The sequence below is a fragment of the Grampus griseus genome, assembly GCF_964374135.1.
Source record: "Grampus griseus genome assembly, chromosome: 19".
Taxonomy (NCBI): Eukaryota; Metazoa; Chordata; class Mammalia; order Artiodactyla; family Delphinidae; genus Grampus; species Grampus griseus.
In genome coordinates, this window is record NC_139013.1 from 46,057,511 (window position 1) to 46,074,386 (window position 16,876).

Sequence of the window (16,876 nt, forward strand, 5' to 3'; positions counted from 1 at the left end):
CACGGAGTGTTTCCTCTAGTGTTCTGGCAACAAAAATGGTTCATACCTCATCCACACCTTCCCAAGATTTCTTTGCCTTAGTATCTTGCTGGAGATTTTAGAATAACCTCTCTAGTCTGAGCACCTGTCAGGTGACGACAATGACACACTGGGATGAGGTGTGGCTGACCTTTCCAGGTGAGAAAAGGGCACAGGGGCCCTAAAGCCCCCTAAAACCTCCTGCATTGCTCCAGTCCCACTCTGACGGGCTTAAATGTGGATACGTTTCTGTGCAGTAAAATCGGTACCTCTGGGAGGTGAAGGACTCTGCACTTCTCTTAGGTCATCTCAATGCCCCATCGATAGAAAACACCCCTTCCCCACAGATTCCATGAGCAGGGATCGAGGGAGGAGAGACAAAGCAAGACAGACAAGTTATCACACAATGAGACTGGGATGCTCCTCTGAACAGACCAAGAAGGTGTTCATGGAATTACGGGAAACAGGACAGGGAGGATCGGGGTGGGGAGGGAGGGGCGGTGGGAGCGGGGAGGCACTGGTGCAGAGAGCACTGAATGACAACCAATAGCCAGCTTGCGACTGAACCACCAGTGTTACTGCTACAATCGGAGGCAACATCGATGGCAATAAATGGGTTAAATGTAAAAACAGCCCAAGAATAAGCCACCAACTGCTTCGCAGCAACCCCGTCGACAATGCATAATCATCAGCAGAGTGGGCAGTGAGTCAAAATGAGTTCCTCTTTAAATAGCAGCAGGAGCAGGGACTTCTGGAAAAATCCGTGGAAACGCAGCAGTTGGGTTGGTAGGACAGGCTTTCTGAGGAAAGATGGCCATGGAGGCAGCTCCACCCCCAGGTTGTTGGGCAGCAGTGGAACTTGCTAATCAAGGTTCCTGATTTCAACCGGTTTTTATATGAAAAGGTTATAGGACTATGCCCCTAATTTTTTTTTTTGTTTTTTACACCAAATGAAACGTACACAAAAGCCTCAAAGCTGCCTTGCACAGCCTGAGGTCACCATGGCACGACTGAAACACAAAGGGGGTGGGAGAGGAAGACAGAAGAGGAGAGAGTAAGCAAGAGAAAAGGAAGAGAAGATGTCCATTGCAGAGGTTTTATTGTCAATGCAAAATACTGATGGCAAGGAAAAAATTTGTTCCAGGAAATTCCCAAAGGATTAAAATCTAGCTTCGGTGTCATGCCAATGAAGCAGGTGGGCACCTCCCTCTTTGAACTCGAGCAAGACGATAAAAACGGAGACAAAATGGTAGAAGCCTCTTATATCTTCCTCTGCTGCCCCGCCATGCCAAAGGTAGGCTTTTGAAAGCTCTGTGAAATTATACAAATACTCCAAGTGAAATCAGGTGAGCTAAAGGCTTATCACTGGGGTTCTTTCCAAGAAATCCAGCATTCAGCTTCATTTTCAAAGAAGTCCATTCACAATCCTTAACGATATCAGTATTCACCCATTTGAAACTGATAGAACCAGGAGGCAGTCCTTGGTGCCTGACTCCCAAGAGTGAGAAATTGATTATGCTGGTCCTGAAAACCAGCCAGCCTGTCATTTCAGGTTCCTCAAAGCCAGGCAGGTGGCATTTTATTCTTGGGCCTTTGGGCAGAGACAGGATTAGTTAAGGAGAGCATTTGCACAGCGCACAGTACCGGGAAGTCGTTAATTGCTTGTATGGACCAACGTCGCCGGGCAGAGCGAGGAGACATCTGTGCGTGAAAACGTTACACCCACGAGGAGGGAAGAAAAACACCAAGAAAATTAAAAGGGAAAAAATATAGAATAAAATGAAAGCTTCCCATACATCTGATGGATTCAAAGGTACCATAATATACTGCAAAATTGGGATGGGAATGACTGAAAAATCTGAAACTCAGCACAGCAGTATTTAGATTCCGTCACCCCCCTCCCAACCCATCACACTCCATACACAGCTTCAATGCCGTTGTCCTTTAGTCGGAAACACATTTCAAGGTATCAGGAGGCTGACATCCACACAGCTCTGACAGAGGAACTACGACGGAGATTTGTGGTTCTCTTACAAGAATTAAGATCGTAAGAAACAGGTGGAGGGACTTCCCTGGCGGTCCAGAGGTTAAGACTCCACGCTTCCAATGCAGGGGATGCGGGTTCCATCCCTGGTCGGGAACTAGGATCCCTCATGCTGCGCTAAGACCCACACAGGCCAGCGCAGCCAAAAAAAAAGGAAACAGGTGGAGAACTCTGCTTCCCCTTCAAAAGCATACGTATGTGCGAGAAGCTTCTCATTCCTAAAAAGGAAGAAGTTCCTCAAGAGATTCAACACCGAATTGTTTTTGGTGTGTGGCTGGGGGGGGTGGGGCACGCCAGGGAAACTGAAGTCTTGACCTTGGGACTGCAGGACCATCCTCAGAGTGGTGCCACGAGGAAGTGAGAGCCTGAGAGAACTGAAGGGTGATGCTCCCCAGGGCTCTTGCTAACCACGGGAGCATCAGTGTGAAACTGGGAGCATACAACACTGTTTCGCAAAATCAGAAATTACTCTATTAACTTCAAGGCCTCCTCAGTTATTTACATTAAAGCTATTTTAGTGATGTCAACTGAAGTGAATGTGGGAAGCTGCAAAAATTTTTAAATGTTTACAGGGCAATGCCTGATGTTTATCTTAAGTCCTGGGCCTTCTGATTTACCCTAAGAATAAACAATATTTCATCAGCTATTAACAGATGGTCCAGTTACCAAATGAATGTTAGCATCTCTCTGTGCTTTCTAACTTCTTATATGAAATTTAATGGTTTTATTAATTTATTTTTACATCTCTCACATTTAAAAAAATTTTAAGAGCAAACACTGGAATTCCATCTGGAGAACCTCTGGGTGATATAACAAGATGACCTAAGTAGGGCAGGGTAAAAACACAAAAACAAGAAAAATGAGTATTAGTCCCCAGTGGCTCTAGGAAGATATTTCTGCAATCTCCAAAATACTCTATAATTCTTTCATTGTTATACTTTAATGCAGTTATATTCTTTTCCTTTCTTCCTACTCATTTAAAGCTCTCAGGGGTAGAGATCTGAACAAGAATAAAAGTATGCAGGAGAAAAAAAAAAAAAGTATGCAGGAGATAAAATTTGGGCTGAAAATGAAGACTTAAGCACAGAGAAATTTAGTACACTGGAATCGTTTCCAGGACAAAAGTAATAAAAGTGATATTATTTGACATTTGAAACTAGACACCCAGGAATCAGAAAATACTTCTCGAGGGATAAAACTGTTATCGTGTCCTCTGTGAGGAAAATAAGATGGCCATATTTCATTCCTGTAATTCCTTCCCCATGCCGTATGTAAATGGGATGGACGTGAACAAGCTTCAAGGAGAGTTTACAAGTTTATTTTAGATTCATCACAAAATAACTGACTGACCAGTTATTGATAACTGATTTTAACTTCTTACTAGGCTGAACCATGTGAAACTTTTTCTTAAGGTCAAAAATGCTCAAATATCAGCAGTTTCATATGATTTAACCTAATAATTACTATGTGTCATACATTAAAATGTGCCTCCCTCTCCCAGGGCTTCTAGGGTTCTTGGAATAGTCTATGTCTTGGAACAGTCTATTTCCTGTGATTGCTAATTGACTGAATTATAGACCTATGATTTGTGAACTTTTCTGCACATAGGCTATACATCAATACAAAAGTTTCATATGAAATTATAATAAAACTACCTCCCCCCCACCTTATTCGCTCACTGTCTGAAATACAATTCAGAGACCACTTACTATGTCATTCTAGGGGACTACAATGGCCTGTTTTCTGGGGAGAAGCAGCACACTGGGAATCACCCCAAAGTGAAATATCACAATCCTTCCTCCACGCCCCAGCATATCCTGTCTGATAAGAGCTAATTATCTATGTGCCTTTGTTCCCTCTTCATGATTACAGTGTGTTTGTCGTAAAAGAGAGTCCAGACCATCAAAAATATAAATGTAGGCCTTACAAAGGCTTCTGCATTAGGAGAGGCTCCTTCTTGGAACTGGAGTTATTTTGATGAAACACGACCTTTACACACTATCACAGGGTCAAAAGTGCAAGTCCCAGCTATGCTGCCCAATCTGAACCCAAGCACGAGAAGCACGGGGCATGATGCAAAGGGGAATTCAGAACTGCCTCTTTGACTAACAGGTCTCCTCAACCTGGGCCTGGTGCTAAAGAAAATTCCCACATTTATTCAACCTTGAGTTTGTTTAGCTACTACATCAATAATAAAATGCCTTAGTTCCAACCAGTTTATCAAAGCTTCTCACCAGTTACTTGCTAGCTTGCAGAAAAAGAAAAAAAAAATTTTTTTTTGAATGTAAAGGACTTGGGAAGATAAAAGTGTTCTAAGAAGTTCTGTGACAGGTGCAGGACAGGGCGGGGTGGGGGGAGGCAGCGGTGGGGTAGAGAACTCCGTCAGAGATGCAAAGAAAGGGACTATGGAGCTGGCCAGAAAGGCAACCAAAAAATCATTTTCCCTGTTTGACTGAAGGTTTTGCCCAAGACTGGTCATGCCTCAAGCATCAGTTCCTGCCACTCATTTGTCACATACAACCCTAAGACCTGACAAAGTCAGCGACAGCCAACATCATGCAAACCAGGAAGGTTAGACACTACACTGTAATCAAAGTGAAGACACCTCCAACACCTGCTGGAAATTGGGGTTTTATTTTAAATAACTCAATTTTTAACAAAAAAACAAATTTTAATTATAGTCAATCCATCATTTCTCAATTAGTGGGAGAGCAACAAAGAATTCCTAAGGACTGAGTTTGTGAGTAGCTCAGTGGTAACCAGTTAATACATCATGTCAGTTAAAAGACAGTTTAAGCCAGACTCAACCTGATAACACAGAAAGTTCTCAGAATCATTCCCACGCTCTGCCGATATTCTCTACACTGTCGTCACCAAAGGCTTCTGACAGCTTAATAGCTACTGTAGGGACGATGAGTTCCTTAAGAACCCAGGAACAGAAGGACAGTTTCAGGTGATTTTTGTATAAACCGGTCCATTCAAATGGGTACTTCGGTGCAGACTTTGTGAAAGTATAAAACCTCTTAGAGGTCAACTTGAAAACTTCCCACAACTATGAAGTTCCAAATATATCAGGATCCCAAGCCTTCTGAAGCATCCCTTAATTTGGTGACAAATATCAGAATACCCAGGAAGACCTGAAGCTACATGATTCTATCTCAGAGGATGGGAATCGACTTCATGTATGGGGATCACAGGACAGGGTTAAAGGGGAGGGAAGAGTACGGATTATAACAACCAACCACCCCTCCCCCTCCTATATAATTTACAGTAGTTAAAAACCAACCGAAAGGAACAAAGCAACGGTCTTTCTCTAACACACTAAGTATGAAAGGGAAAGACCCCAGGGGGATCACTAATTTAGCTGCTGTGCGTGGCAGGCAGGGAGGCCAAGGACAAGAATCTGGGGAAGGGATAAGAATCAAAGGCCGTGGATCAGCCGCTTACCCGCTCCTTGTAGTAGAAGGAGCTGATGGAGACCTGCTCCTTCTCACTGCGCGTGGGGCTCCCGCTGTACAAACGGAGGTTCCCAGGGGCCTCTGTGCGGATCTTCATGGGCGCAATCAAGCCAGTATGATAGGCAGACAAAGCTGACAGAGACCTGTGGTTGAAAAGGCACGATGAACCGTACTGGCTTGGATCTTTCCATAGTTCTAAGTGATGCCATTCTCAGCGCTTGATGAAATCAGGAGAAAAAGATGGATAAAACGGGGAAAAAATGGAAACTCCAAAAAGGAATCAAAGAGCACTTTTAGAACTGAAAAATGCTTTATCTGCAGAAGCGGAGAATGTCTCTATGACTATATACATAGAAAATTCAAAGGAGTCTATAAATTACTGAAACTAATAAGTGAATTTAGATACAAGGTCAATCTACAATAATCTACTGTATTTCTATATATTAAAAACAAACATTTGGAAAATAATAAAATTGCATTTACGATAGCATCAAAACACATGTAATACCGGGCTTCCCTGGTGGCGCAGTGGTTGAGAGTCCGCCTGCCGATGCAGGGGACACGGGTTCGTGCCCCGATCTGGGAAGATCCCACATGCCGCAGAGCGGCTGGGCCCATGAGCCATGGCCGCTGAGCCTGCGCGTCCGGAGCCTGTGCTCCGCAACGGGAGAGGCCACAACACTGAGAGGCCCGCGTACCACACACACACACACACAAAAAAAAAACACATGCAATACCTAGGAACACATTAAAAAAAAAAGTGCATGGAAAATACAAAATATTGCTGAGAGAAATTAAAGACTCAAAACAATAGAGAAATACACCATGTTAATAGACTAGAAGATTCCAGATTGTTAAGGTGTCAATTTTCTCCAAGTTGATCTATAGAATCAACACAACTCCAATCAAAATATGAGCAGGCTTTTTTCTGTAGGAACCAGTAAGCTGATTTCTATTTTTACAGAAATGCAAAAGATCTAGAGTAGCCAACACAATCCTGAATGAGAATAATAAAGTTAGAGGACTTAACATTACCAGATTTGAAGACTTACTATATAAACCTACATTAACAGTGTACTGTTGGCATAAGGAGAGACCAATAAACCAAAGAAAAAAATAGAGTCCAGAAACAGATCCAAAACATACGGTCAATTGATTTTCAACAAAGGTATCAATGCAAATTCAACAAAAGCAAAATCTTTTCCATAAATAGTGCTATATATATAACAACTATATATCTCTACATAAGGAATTTACATCTGTAAATTTTTAAGAGAAAACACAGAATATTTTCATGACCTTGGGATAGGCAGAGATTATTTTTAGACAGGACACAGAAGCACTAACCCTAACACTTAAAAAGGATAAACTGAACTGCATCAAAATTAAAAACTGCTGAAAACTGAAAATCATTAAAGAGGGACAAAGATAAGCCATAGATTAGGAGAAAATCAATACATACACCCAGCAAAGAATTTGCAATAAGAATTGATAAAGAACTACCACAAATAGATAATAAGAAACACAGTCTAAAAAAAACTGGACAAAATACTAGAACAGGCAAATCACCAAAGAAGATATTCAAGTGGTCAATTAGCACACAAAAGCTGTTCACCATCATTAGTCACCACCATGGAAGCACAAATTAAAGCACAATGAGATAATACTACACACCCACCACAATGGCTAAAGCTGAAAAGACTAAAAACACCAAGTTTTGGAGAGGATGTGGAGCAGCCAGAACTCTGGAACGTTGCTGGAAGAGTGTAACACGGCATAACCACGGGGACAGACTTTTTGGCAATGCTAATAAAATTAAACATGCACGTATCCTATGACCCAGGGATTCTACTCCTTGGGTAGAGAAATTAATACACATGTCCATAAAAAGACTTGTATGAAATTTAAAAAAAAAAGACTTGTATGTGTAGGTCTACATATAATAAAATAAAAACTGGAAATCATCCAAATGTCCATCAACCGGAGTATGAATAAGCAAATTATATTATTTTCATACCATGGAACTACTGATCCATGCAACCACGTGGATCAATTTCAAAAACGTTAAGTTGAGCAAAACATGCCAGACATAAAATAGGACATGCTGGATGATTCTACTTAGATGAAGTTCAAGCACAGGCAAACTAAACTTCAATGATGGAAGCAGAAGAATCATTTCCTCTGGGTAAAGGGACCAGGGAACTTTTGTGAGTGAGGACAAGGCTCTGTATCCTGATCTGGGTGCTGGTCATCAAGGTACAGACTTCACATTTGTGTACCCTAAATTATACCTCAATACAATACTGTTAGTAAGAAAAATGTTCTAATAGGAACACTTTCCCACTGACCCAAAGTCCAGACACAGATATCTGTTGTTTCCTTTTAAGAGTAGGTGATTGGGGGCTTCCCTGGTGGTGCAGTGGTTAAGAATCTGCCTGCCAATGCAGGGGACACAGGTTCGAGCCCTGCTCCGGGAAGATCCCACATGCCGCGGAGCAACTAAGGCCGTGCGCCACAACTACTGAGCCTGCACTCTAGAGCCCACAAGCCACAACTACTGAGCCCATGTGCCACAACTACTGAGCCCGTGTGCCACAATTACTGAAGCCTGCGCACCTAGAGCCCGTGCTCTACAACAAGAGAAGCCACCACAGTGAGAAGCCCACGCAGCGCAATGAAGAGTAGCCCCCACTCGCCGCAACTAGAGAAAGCCTGCATGCAGTAACAAAGACCCAACTCAGCCAAAAACATAAAATTAAAAAAAAAAAAGAAAAAGAGTAGGTGATTGTTTCCTAATCCAACCTTTCAAATAAGGAATCTAGTGTAATGTAGGGTGTTCTCTGGCATTTAACTCCCACTTCTTGTAGGGTCAAGTTCTCATCTGCTTGGGTTACTGCAGAAACTGGCAAACTCCCAGGACAGCCGTAGCACCTGCTCATGAAGTTGGTGCAATGTCTTTTCTTTCTTGTTAGCTTAGCTATTCATTATTAAGTATGCTAATTATATCATATACAGTATAACCAGGTGTTTGTAGCAGGAGGGTTTCCAAGTTATCCTGGTCATCACACTGCAGAACCAGAAGTCTACAGCATAATATTTAAGTTTAAAAAAACCACTAATATGAGGAAGGTTGTAAAGGTGTGGGGACAGGGGTATATGTACTCTGCACTCAATTTTGCTATGAACCCAAAATTGCTCTAAAAGATAAAGTGTATTAATTAAGAAAAAAATTTACAATATGATCCAGTCATTCAGTTCCTAGGTATATATCCAAGAAAAATGAAAAAATATATATCCACACAAAATTTGCACTGAATGTTCATAGCAGCATTATTCATAATGGCCAAAAAGTGGAAACAGTCCCAATGTCCAATGACTGATGTATGAATAAATAAAACATGGTATATACATGTAATGGAATATTATTTGGCAGTAAGAAGAAATGAAGTACTGATACATGCTACAACATGTATGATCCTTGAAAATATACTAAGTGAAAGACGTCAGTTACAAAAGAACACACATACAATTCCATTTATATGAACTGTCCAGAACAGGCACATTTATAGACAGAAGGTAGATCAGTGTTTGCCCAGGGCTGGAGGAATGGGGGACTTAGGGACTGGGGTGACCTTTAAGGGATTCAAAGTTTCTTTTTGGGATAATGCAAAGGTTCTAGAATTGACTCTAGTGATGGCTGCACATACACTACATGTGTGTGGTAATGTTAGAAGTGGCCTATTAGTGTTACGGGACTATAGATTATCTCTTGCTATTATTCTAGTTTTATTTAATATTCAGATAATACTTGAGCGATAGGGGAAGAGCACATTAAAAAAGAATTTGCCTTGTTTTGACAACAGTTTTTATCAAGCAACTCCTAGTAGTAACTTTACAGTAGAAATCTCAGCTTGGGTGAAATTCAATGAACCATGATCTTTTGGGAGTTAATCTTACAATGAGTGATAACTAACACAAATTGTCCAAAGACAAATTCCCAGATGTCTGCCTATTTCTGGCCCATGAATGTAGCATACACCTGCATCTCCCAGACTCACCTCGGAGTAGGCTCAGTCGGAGACACCGCTCGGTGCATCGTCATGGGCCTTGTGAAATACACCAGGTACCCTGTCAAAGGAGACATCACACGTGCACATCAAGGTCAATGAGCTGGTCACGGGAAATCCTAAGAAAGCACTGGTCCATCTTTTGTCTACCTCAATATACCTGAAGGATAAGACATAGTATCCTAAGCTACACAGGCTCACCAACGGCAGCCGTACTTAATAAAAACAAAGATAAGAATCTCCAGGATTCAGGAGAGATGGGATACATGTGGTTTGGAAAAAGTCTTCACAGGTACTTTATATTTCCTATGTGTATTTTCAATAGGTTGAGTCAAGACTCAAATTCACACTCATCAGAATGAAACAAGTTAAGTCTGTAAATCTGGTGAACATTCTTAGGGTATGTCCCCAGATGCCAATTCGGCTTCAGATAACACTATGACAGAAATCTTTTGAGTTCTCAGGAAATAAAAACAAAGAAACATTTTCTGATGGAAATTTTTATACAGACATTCTTAGCTTCTCTCTCTCGAAATCTAGAATCAGAGAACCTAAAGAGACCAACCTGCCCCGCAGAATCTGGCCCCCGAGGTTCTGGGAAAGGGAATATTGGCATCCTGGTAGGACCCGTAGGCGGTGGTCACCCGGGCAAATGTCGGTAGGGGTGGCGTGACAGAGTTCGGGAGCGCGAAGGGATTGCTGGAAGCGCTGTCTTCTTGGTTCTGAAATTTTAAAAGCAAGAGACTAAAACCCACAATCTGTCTTCAAGCCAAATTACAAAACAGGACACATTATTCCAAGATCAGGGAGCCCAGGATTTTAGGGAGGAGGAAAGGAAACGAAACCCCAAAGCATAGCTTGGTAACAAGGGTCCCACCACAAAAGACTCAAGGCAGGAAACGAGCTGGCGCAGGCAGGGCTCCAAACAGCTCTGGTTGCGTTTCACTTTTTGCAGGGAAGTGTCTTTCAGGATCTAGAAAAGGCACAAAACGCAGTCAAGAAGAGCAACATTCTTTCTCCTGATTCTTTTTTATTGTGTGAAGCATCGGAAGCAGCAATGATGCTGGGGCACCGGAGCATGGCTGTGTCTGAGGCTGCCAACACAACACACCACCTTCCCCCTCCCCGAGAGGCTCAGGGAAAAGATTCATTTGTGAATCCTCTTCCAGATGCCCTTTCCTTTGCCATGGCAGGCACATGCACTGGCTCTCAGAGAGCACGATTAGAACCACCATTCTTCCTTTATAGTGAATTCTACTCCTTTGCTCTCCCCCGACCCCACCCTCCTCCATGAGAAATCTCAGCATCACTTAGAGTAATATCCTCCAGTCTGGACTGAAAACTGTTCCATGTGATACATACATGCCAGGGGGAACAGATTTCACTTTAGTGAAAATTAAAATGTACCTTTTTGGGGGGGGTCCTTTAAAAATATAAAGCCTAATATACCTGGACAAAACTATAATTCAAAAAGATACATGCACCCCTATGTTCATAGCGCACTATTCACAATAGCCAAAACATGGAAACAACCTAAATGTCCACTGACAAATAAATTGATAAAGAAGATGTGGTACATACATACAATGGAACACTACTCAGCCATAAAAAAAGAACAAAATAATGTCATTTGCAGCAACATGGATGCAACTAGAAATTATCATACTAATTGAAGTAAGTCAGAGAGAGAAAGACAAATACCATATGATATCACTTATATGTGGAATCTAAAATATGGCACAAATGAACCTATCTACAAAACAGAAACAGACTCACAGACATAGAGAACAGACTTGGGGTTGCCAAGGGTGAGGGGGAAGGGAGACAGATGGCCTGGGAACTTAGGGTTGGTAAATGTAAACTATTTCATTTAGAATGGATAAACAACAAGGTCCTACTGTATAGCACAGGGAACTATATCCAATCTCCTGGGATAAACCACAATGGAAAAGAATATTAAAAAAAGAATGTATATATGTGTATAACTGAGTCACTTTGCTGTACAGCAGAGATTGGGGCACAACGTTGTAAGTCAACTATACTTGAATAACATATATATATTTTATATACATATATATATGCAGCTTAACATTTTAAAGCACATGCTATTGGTATAACCTGACATACACATACTGAAGGTAGGCATGTAAATTGGACCTGGGCTGTCTAACATGGAAGTCATTACCGGACTATAAAGCACATGAAGTGTGGCTAGTCTGGATTGCGATGTGCTGTAAGCATAAAATTCACACCAAAAGTTGAAGACTTAGTACCAAAAAAAAAAAAAGAAGAATGTAAGCGCTCGCAATAATTTTTATACTGCTTACATGTTGATATGATAATACTCTGGATATACTGGATTAAATTAAAATATTATTGAAATTAATTTACCTTTTTTTATTAGTATGGCTACTAGAAAATTGAAAATTACATGTAGTCTGCATCACATTTCTATTGGACAGCACTGAATTAGACCTTTAAAACACTTGCTTATCCTATCATTTTTATACCAATAGAAAAATCTACCTTTTTTGTATGTCCAAACAAGGCAACGAAATGTTCAGACTCCAAGGACAAAACGTCAAGTACCACAAAATCTGAGTTATTAGCATTTCACAGACCCTCACAAAGCTTGAACAATTTCTTGGTTACCTACCATACCCCAAGAAGATAGAACAATCAAGTGTACATAACACAAACTAGGCAAAAAATGAATAGCATTCAGGTCAACTTGTTGCTGTCAGGATATTTCTGCTATTTCACATGCGATGCTGCTCAGACCGAAAAAGACGTATCTCAGCTCATGGGGCTTTTTTATGAGGATTCCACCTGATTAGCTCTGCGTGAACTGACAAATCAAGTTTCTGAACCTGTAAGGGTAAAGACGAGAGGCCAGGCTGTACCCCTCCATTCAGGCACCGCTGTCCTATCACACCTCACCTGTCCAGCCAGCCAGCCTCACTCTAAGTAACAACATCTCCTTTTATGGAACAGATTTTTTTAATGACCTTACATACTTTTTTTCTGATTAGAAAGTATCTTTTAGCTTCAGAATACATTTTGCCTACAGTTTCCAAATAAATGAAATTGTATTGTATTAACCTGGGATTAACACATAGCTTTAATGAGATCTGTGAGCAGATTATATGCAATTACATAATTGCCTATGATTTATATGCAATATTTCTGAAGTTATATGCAATATCTGTGCAAATTTTTCTGTGGAAGGGTGTGTGGCTTTCATTAGACTTTAGAAGGGGGCGGTCCATGACCAAAGAGATTAAGAATCAGCGCTCAATGTTTTCTACACAAAAAGAATACAGCTGTTAACCCTGCTAGGTGGAAGGACACATGATGTCCAAATCTTATCGACTCGTTTTTTTCACTCAACTTCACTGCTCGACTCAGACACTGATGCAAATGAGCAGTGCTCTCCACTTCAGACATCAAGGAGAATTTATGAACACAGATGCCCACCTTGAGCAGCTTCGCTTTCATAGTGGATGTGATGGTGGTGGGGTTAATGAACTGGAAGGAAGGGGCCGCGTGGTTCGGGTACTGCGCAGGGAACTTCACCAGCATCTTGACGCGGTGGTTGCTGCAGTGCACAGACACTGTGCAGCTCCTGTCTGCTGCGTCCATCTGCAGGGGACAAATCAATAGCTGCTTTGGAGAGGAACTGCAAAGGGTCTTCAGATGCAAACAGGTTTAAATAAGGTAACTGAATGCTCTAGGTTCCTGGTAACGGAGTGAGAGAGAGTCTCCAAAGATGAATTTGGAAGATGTGGACAACTCATTTTCAAAACGGATTTTTAATTTTAGCACGATTTAATAAATTCAAAGTGTTTTTGCTTAAAAAAGCTTCATCCCAAAGCTGTGAGATAGGCTGAAACTTGTTATATTTATTTTGAGATGGGAAAATAAAGCAGGAAGATGTTAAAAACCTGACTCAAGTTAAAAGTACTCCGGGGACCTAGGAATAAACCTACCTAAGGAGAAAAAAGACCTGTATGCAGAAAACTAAGACACTGATGAAAGAAATTAAAGATGATACAAACAGATGGAGAGATATACCATGTTCTTGGATTGGAAGAATCAACATTGTGAAAATGACTATACTGCCCAGAGCCATCTACAGATTCAAAGCAATCCCTATCCAAACTACCAATGGCATTTTTCACAGAACTAGAACAAAAAATTGCACAATTTGTATGGAAACCCAAAAGACCCCGAATAGCCAAAGCAATCTTGAGAAAGAAAAACGGAGCTGGAGGAATCAGGCTCCCTGATTTCAGACTATACTACAAAGCTACAGTAATCAAGACAGTATGGTACTGGCACAAAAACAGAAATATAGATCAATGGAACAGGATAGAAAGCCCAGAGATAAACCCACACACATATGGTTACCTTATCTTTGATAAAGGAGGCAAGAATATACAGTGGAGAAAAGACAGCCTCTTCAATAAATGGTGCTGGGAAAACTGGACAGCTACATGTAAAAGAGCCCAATGAAATTAGAACACTCCCTAACACCATACTCAAAAATAAACTCAAAATGGATTAAAGATCTAAATATAAGGCCAGACACTTAGAGGAAAACATAGGCAGAACACTCTATGACATAAATCACAGCAAGATCCTTTTTGACCCACCTCCTAGAGAAATGGAAATAAAAACAAAAATAAACAAATGGGACCTAATGAAACTTAAAAGCTTTTGCACAGCAAAGGAAACTAATGACAGGACTAAAAGACAAACCTCAGAATGGGAGAAAATATTTGCAAATGAAGCAACTGACAAAGGATTAATCTCTGAAATATACACACAACTCATGCAGCTCAATATCAAAAAAACAAACAACCCAATCCAAAAATGAGCAGAAGACCTAAATAGACATTTCTCCAAAGAAGATATACAGACTGTCAAGAAACATGTGAAAGGATGCTCAACATCACTAATCATTAGAGAAATGCAAATCAAAACTATAATGAGGTATCACCTCACACCGGTCAGAATGGCCATCATCAAAAAATCTACAAACAATAAATGCTGGCGAGGGTGTGGAGAAAAGGGAACCCTCTTGCACTGTTGGTGGGAATGTTAAATTGATACAGCCACTATGGAGAACAGTATGGAGGTTCCTTAAAAAACTAAAAATAGAACTACCATATGACCCAGCAATCTCACTACTGGGCATGTACCTTAAGAAAACCATAATTCAAAAAGTGACATGTACCACAATGTTCACTGCAGCACTATTTACAATAGCCAGGACATGGAAGCAACTTAAGTGTCCATCAACAGATGAATGGATAAAGAAGATGTGGAACATATATACAATGGAATATTACTGAGCCATAAGAAGAAACGAAACTGAGTTATTTGTAGTGAGGTGGATGGACCTAGAGTCTGTCATACAGAGTGAAGTAAGTCAGAAAGAGAAATGTATGCTAACATGTGTTAGCTACTGTATGCTAACATATATATAGAATTTTTTAAAAAATGGTTATGAATAACCTAGGGGCAGGACAGGAATAAAGACACAGACGTAGAGAATGGACTTGAGGACACGGGGAGGGGGAAGGGTAAGCTGGGACTAAGTGAGAGAGTGGCAATGAAATATATACACTACCAAATGTAAAATAGCTAGCTAGTGGGAAGCAGCCACATGGCACAGGGAGATCAGCTCAGTGCTTTGTGACCACCTAGAGGGGTGGGATGGGGGGGTGGGAGGGAGACGCAAGAGGGAGGGGATATGGGGATATATGTATACGTATAGCTGATTCACTTTGTTATACAGCAGCAACTAACACAACAATGTAAAGCAGTTATACTCCAATAAAGATGTCAAAACAAAAAAAAAGTACTCCTGGGAAAATCCTTCTCTCTAAAGGAGACGGGGGTTGCTAGGGGCTGGCGAGAGAGGAAATGGGAAGAGGCTGCTAGGGGATGTAAGGCTTCTTTGGGGATGATGAAAATGCTCTGGAAGTAGCACTGGTGATGGCTGCATGGCTTTGTGAATGTACTAAGAACCACTAAATTGTGCACTTTATTTTTTTTTTAAGATTTTTTTTTGATGTGGACCATTTTTAAAGTCTTTATTGAATTTGTTACAATATTGCTTCTGCTTTATGTTTTGGTGTTTTGGCCTCAAGGCACGTGGGATCTTAGCTCCCCAACCAAGAATCGAACCCATACCCCCTGCATTGGAAGGCAAAGTCTCAACCACTGGACCACCAGGGAAGTCCCTGTAAACTTTAAAAGGGTGAATTTTGTGGTATGTGAATTACAGCTCAGTAATTTTTATTTTATTTTATTATTATTTTTTATTTGGCCATGCCACGCAGCATATGGGATCTTACTTCTTCAACCAGGGATTGAACCCACGCCCCCTGCAGTGGAAGTGCAGAGTCTTAACCACTGGATCGCCAGGGAAGTCCCTCTCAGTAATTTTTAAAAAGCAGTCCTGGGAAAGGAATCAAGATCTCCTTCTTAGACTAGATCACTGGATATCCAAACTGTTCTCAACTGGGACAAAGGGAATATAAACTGAGTTGATATAGATAACCAATTAATCAAGGAATCCTTTATCTCTTTTGATTTCTTGTGCTGCCAACTAGAGATGGCAGCTGGAGGATGGCAAAAAGAGCCACACATATGGGAAATCTGGAGACTCGGATTCAAATAGCTGTTGACCTCGGACAAGTTATTTCATTTCGTAGTGTCTCTGTTTCCTGATCTGTAGAGTGGGGATAAAACTACTTATTGCAGAGCTGTTTTAAAGGCCAAATGATACAATTATGTAAGTGCACAGATCCAGGCCTACTGTTAACTGAATCTGGGCAAGAGAAAAATTAATCAAGTTTTAAAACTCCTTCACAGAAAGACTCAATTCCCTGAAGCACAGAATTTCAATACCTGCCCAAAAGGAAAAGAGTAAATCTCTCTGTGTGTTAAATGAACAAAGAGGCTTGGTAACCTTCTTAACATGCATCTAAATCTTTGAGGAAATGACCAGCTTACAAGGCAAGATCGTACAGCAAAGTACTAAGAGCCTTGGAGAGTCAGGAGGCTGGCTTCCAAACTCAGCCCTGCCATTAACTTTGCCAGTAACCCCCACCAAAACACTAAACTTTCCAGGAGCTGAGCATCTTCACATAGAGTAAAATGAGGTGTTAGAGCATCTAAGGAGATTTTAAGACATTTGAGCATCAGTTTATCCCTTGGTTCATCTTATGAGAAAATAACAGGGTAAGGGAAAATAATCTGCGTTTGTAAAATATCTA

General features: G+C 41.0%; 1 protein-coding gene across 2 annotated transcripts in view; it reads right to left on the reverse strand.

Annotated features, from left to right (window-relative positions):
• Nucleotides 1-16,876, reverse strand: part of WDR59 (WD repeat domain 59) — a 120,439-nt gene that overhangs the window by 58,164 nt on the left and 45,399 nt on the right. For both annotated transcript variants that reach the window (XM_082676436.1, XM_082676435.1), the window contains exons 14-18: nt 13,065-13,229; nt 10,465-10,560; nt 10,153-10,309; nt 9,579-9,648; nt 5,510-5,663 (exon numbers count right to left, since the gene is read on the reverse strand). In XM_082676436.1, coding sequence (XP_082532562.1) covers nt 5,510-5,663; nt 9,579-9,648; nt 10,153-10,309; nt 10,465-10,560; nt 13,065-13,229 — 642 coding nt within the window. The remainder of the gene's footprint in view (nt 1-5,509; nt 5,664-9,578; nt 9,649-10,152; nt 10,310-10,464; nt 10,561-13,064; nt 13,230-16,876) is intronic.